At 55.0% G+C, this 4902-nt stretch overlaps 1 protein-coding gene across 1 annotated transcript in view; it reads left to right on the top strand.

The window, feature by feature from the left end:
• Positions 1–4902, top strand: part of SH3TC1 (SH3 domain and tetratricopeptide repeats 1) — a 159421-nt gene that overhangs the window by 25762 nt on the left and 128757 nt on the right. Inside the window, exons 4-5 of the mRNA XM_007958513.1 lie at positions 756–883; positions 2240–2345. Coding sequence (XP_007956704.1) covers positions 756–883; positions 2240–2345 — 234 coding nt within the window. The remainder of the gene's footprint in view (positions 1–755; positions 884–2239; positions 2346–4902) is intronic.

Genomic DNA, 4902 nt, shown 5'->3' with positions numbered 1-4902 from the left:
CAGCCTGGTTCTGCAGAGGCCCAGGTCCAGGTGTGAGAGCACCCGTCAGAGGCCTGGCCACTGAAGTCCAAGCCCATTTTCCCAGTGTCCCTGGTCTGGGGTGGGCAGGGCAAGGCCCCCAGCATCCCTGGTCTGGGGTGGGGATAGATGGGGTCACTGCTCCAAGGAGTTGTGTGCAAGCCCAGAGCATGGTGAGGGGCGTGGTGCCCTGGCCCGTGTGTGTCTGTCCTCCCATGGCCATCCTCCCTGGGTGTCTCTGTGTGTCTGTCCTTGCCTCTTCTTGGAAGAACGCCAACCCTTGGGTTAGGGCCATCCCACTCCGATGTGTCATCCTCTTGTTAACTTCTGCAAAGACCCTATTTCCAAACGAGGCTGTGTCCACGAGGACCAGAGTCTGGACTTCAGCACATCTTTGGGGTCACAGTTCAACCCACCCCCCAAAGCCAGAGGGATTTGCCGGTGGGCTGAGGCGCTGGGCAAGTGAGAGGCAGCCTGCAGGGGAGGGCTGGAGGAAAGTGGGGGCCCCTTCAAAGCTGGGACAGAAAGGGGTGGAGCCTTTTGGGGGACGGAGGGGTGTCGAGCTCGGCAGTGAAGCCCGGGGGGTGTCATTTCACTCAGGCAGGGAGGCTCAGGGCAGACACGCCACTTGTCCGGGTTTGTGCGGGCGGTGACGTAATTTGGACTGCAGGCCCGTTGCCTCTGTTTGAGCTGTGGGTGGGGCCAAGCTGACAGGCGGCCTCCCCTGTCCCTTGCAGACCTGACCCTGACAGTGCTGGCCGTGCGCAGGAGGAGCGGGCGGCCGGAGCCCGGGCTGCAGCAGGCCCTGCGGGCACGGCTCCGGCTGCTGGAGAATGACAGCCGGGAGGCGGCCCGTGTGCTCGGGGTGAGTGGCTGCGCGTGGCTGGGCTCCGGGAGGTGGGGTCAGGGACGGAAGGGCTGTGCAGGGAGCCTGCTGGGGAGGGGGGGCGGTGGCCGGGCTTCCGGGGGCCCAGGCGTCTGCGACTTGCCCCGGGTGCTCCAGGCACACACAGACACCGCCTTCTGAATTCTGTCCTTGCAAGTTCCAGGTCTCTTTGGCAGGGAGTCAAAAGTGTGGAGTCATCTTTTCCTTGGGTTGACCGAGCAGAGGGCTGTGGGGAGGGGCTGGGCTGGTGGGTCTCCCTGGGTGGGCGGTGGGTCCTGGGGTCGGGGCCAGCTGGGCTGGTGTGATCACAGATTTCAGGGTCCCACTGGCCTGACCCTGGCCGACACCCCTTACTCAGAGGGTAAGTCTGTGGACCCGGTGTCCTCCCCCTGACACTAGGGGTACTTAGAATGACGGCCCTGTAGAGCAAACACAAGAATATGTGAAGCGCTCCCACCCAGTGCATAGCTGACCCTCAACAAACGGGGGTCCCCATGCTCAGGATGCTGGCGGGACTGTAGAGTGATGCACGCTGGTGCTGGGGCCCAGGTCCTGGGTTCGAATCCCGGCTGCTCCACTTTCTGGTGGCCAGACCTTGGGTAAGAAGCAGGGTGTTTTTGTCCCCACCTACTGACTGGGATAAGAGCGGCACCGCCCCCCCCCCCCGTGAACTCCTCGTGTGGCACTTTCAAAAAGCAGAACAGAAGAACGAGCACTGTGGAGCTGTCCCCGACTCCCAGCGGCCCGTGCGCGTCCCAGCAGGCTGTGCGCCACAGGGTTTGCGATGACGGGCTTTTGAACGTAGATCACCAGGCCTTTCTTCCGAGCTGCCTCGGGTGGACTGGAGCCGCGGGTGTCCACGTAGCTGGCAGTGAGCACCTCACAGTTTGCACCCCCGGGGACCCCGGGAGCCGCTGCTGCTTCCAGTGTGGCCACCACCACCAGGAGTGCCCACTGGAGGGGCATGGAAGCTGGCAGTGAACCCACGCCGCAGGCAGGGCTGGGAAGGGGGTGCGCCCAAGGCTGACAGCGTAGCGTGAGCAGGGCAGGAATTGTGCCGGGAGAACCTGGTGGCCCAGGTAGGAAGGAAGTAGGCAGAAGGGGCAGTCAGGCAGGGTTGGGGGCCGCAGGGCCGGAGTATCTCACCAACGGGGGCTCTCGGAGGAGCCAAGCCTCGTCCGCAGGCACTGGGGAGCCAGGGCTGGCTTTAGAGCAGGGGAGGCACAGCGTGAGCCAGGAGGAATCTGCTCTGCACTCGCATGCCCCGCCAGGCCCTGGCCTCCTGGAGGCAGGTGGCACCAAGCCCCTGCTCCTCCTCCTCCTGCGTCTCCTCAGGAGCTGTCGGCCAGGCTGCTGTCCATCCACAGTGACCGGGACCAGATCGTCGTCACGTTCAAGACGTTCGAAGAGATCTGGAGGTTCTCCACCTACCACGCCCTCGGTAACACACTGGCCCTGCAGCCCGGGCCGCTGCTGCGGGGTGGGGGATGCCCATGGGACACGCTTGTTTGGAATCAGTGCTTAGAATATGTGTTAGTTAATGGGGTGCGGGAACAGCGTGGCCGAGGGGAGGGACCCTGAGGCCAAGGAGAGGAGCAGTGTGACCAGTGGAGGGCATGGACATGGCACCTTGTTGCAAGAATAATTCAGGCCAAACACGCACATCTAGATTCTTCCTGCCACTGACCCATTTTACTCAGGCTAGGCGTGAACGGAGGCTGGGCCCCGACCACCCGAGTGTGGGCCAAGGAAGATGCAATTTCTTTTTTCCACTTTGTGTTGTAATTTGGGTGAGAGTTTACAGAGCACACTCATTTTCCACACAGCAGTGCATACACGTTCTGTTTCCTGACATTGACTGCGATTCCCCACAATGTGACAGCTCTGTCCCCACTTCCTCCCTGTGGTTGGTTGCCTCTTCCCTGGGGTCCTTCTTTCCGGGGCACTCCTGCCCCCTGAGCTGTCTCCCTGTGCAAACACTGCCCCTCTGTTCTCCCACGGTTGATCATTCTAAGAAGTGTGCCTACCTGGTGTAAGTGCTCACCTTATATGCCTGTCTATTGTTTGGCTGGAAGCCACAGGAGTGAGTTCAATTCCAGGCCCAAGGGTGACCAGAGGCCACAGCCTCAGGGGTTTCACCGGTCTCTGTCACACCAGTAAGCCTGGTCTTCTTATGATTTTGAGTTTCCTTCCACGTTTTTCTCCCACTCTATGCAGGACCTCCTGTTTTGGTCCTTTCCGAGTGGTTGGCCGTGGTAGCCGGGCAGGTTCCCATGGACTAGTAGTTTCCATGTGTCTTTGATTTTCTTCACTCTTCTTTACTCCAAACGAGGATGGCTGTTCACAGCCTTCAAGGCCCCAGTCGCTTGATGTGCCCACGACCATGGTCCCAGCCCACGGGTCCAGAGAGTCACTCCCTCGAGGGGTTCAGTTGTGGCTAAGATGCTACCATAACTTTGCCCCGTTTGCTCCATTATATACGTGGACATTTTTATAAAACCCAAAACCAAACTTACTGCCATTGGGTCAGTTCTGACTCATAGCTACCTCCCAAGACTGTGAATCTTCATGGGAGCAGACCCCCTCATCATTCTTGCAAGGAGCAGCTGAGGTGTTTGAACCACCGACCTTTGGATTAGCAGTCAAATTCCTTAACCACCGTGCCACCAGAGCTTCTTGGATATTTTTATAGCACACACAAACACACGTGTAGAAATATCATCTGCCAAGCCTGTACATGGTCACGGGTATAGTCCTGTTCGCCTGCACATACCTGATCCTCCTGCCTGTTGACCTGTGTGTCCCCCCGGGTTAATGTGTGTGATCACCGGTAATGCAGTGGTGGGTATGTAACGGCACCTGCCATGGTGGTCTGTAGCTCACATGCCCCCCTCTGGGTCTTCCTTTTCCCTACAGTTCTCATTCTGGTCACTCCCTTTTGGTATATTGCCTTTCTCGTCACCCAAATCATCATGTGTCTCTTACTTAGCTAGAAATTTTCCCTCCCCTCGCCTCCCCTCCCTGGTAACCAACAAAGAAAATTTCCCTTCCATATGTAAACCTTTCCTTGACTTTTTACAATAGTGAAGTGACACAATGTTTGTCCTTCTGTGATTGACTTATTTCACTCAGCATAATGTCCTCCAAATTCATCCACGTTATGTGGTGTTTTGCAGATTCTACGTTATTCTTTAGGGTTGCATAGTATTCCATTATTTGTACATACCATAGTTTGGTGATCCATTCTTCTGTTGATGGGCCCCTAGCTTGTTTCCATCTTTTTGCTATTGTAAATAGTGCTGTGATGAACGTGGGTGTGCATATGTCTGTTCTTGTCATGGCTCTCACTTCTTTAGGATATATATCTAGTAATGGGATGGCAGGATCAAATGGTATTTCTATTTCCAGCTTTTCAATGAGTCGTCATATTGCTTTCCACAGTGATTGTACCATTTGACAGTCCCACCAGCAGTGTAGGAGAGTCCCAATCTCTCCACATCCTTGCCAGCATTTGTTATTTTCTGTCTGTTGAACTTTGCTATTAGTGGTGGGGTGAGATGGTATCTCAATGTTGTTTTGATTTGCATCTCTCTCATGGCTAATGATTGTGAACATTTTTTCATGTGTTTGTTGACTATCTGAATATCTTCTCTGGTGAAGTGTCTATTCATGTCTTCTGCCCATGTTTTAACTGGATTACTTGTCTTTTTCTTGTTGAGGTGTTGGAGTTTTCTATAAATTCTAGAGATAAGTCCCTTGTCAGGTATGTCATTGCCAAATATTTTTTTCCCTATCTGTAGGTTCTTTATTGACTCTTTTGGAGAAGTCTTTTGATGCACATAAGAATTTAATTTTTAGAAGGTTCCAGTCATCTTGTTTTCTGCTGTTTGTATATTTTTGGTTATGTTTGATAGTCTATTTATGCCATATATTGTTGTTGTTGTTGTTAAGTGCCGTCGAGTCGTTTCCGACTCATAGCGACCCCATGCACAGCAGAA

This window comes from Orycteropus afer, unplaced genomic scaffold (genome assembly GCF_000298275.1).
Source record: "Orycteropus afer afer isolate SDZICR_OR568_19922 unplaced genomic scaffold, OryAfe1.0 scaffold00999, whole genome shotgun sequence".
Taxonomy (NCBI): Eukaryota; Metazoa; Chordata; class Mammalia; order Tubulidentata; family Orycteropodidae; genus Orycteropus; species Orycteropus afer.
Note: the sequence above shows the minus strand (reverse complement) of the source record. Positions and strands in the feature narration are given on the sequence as shown.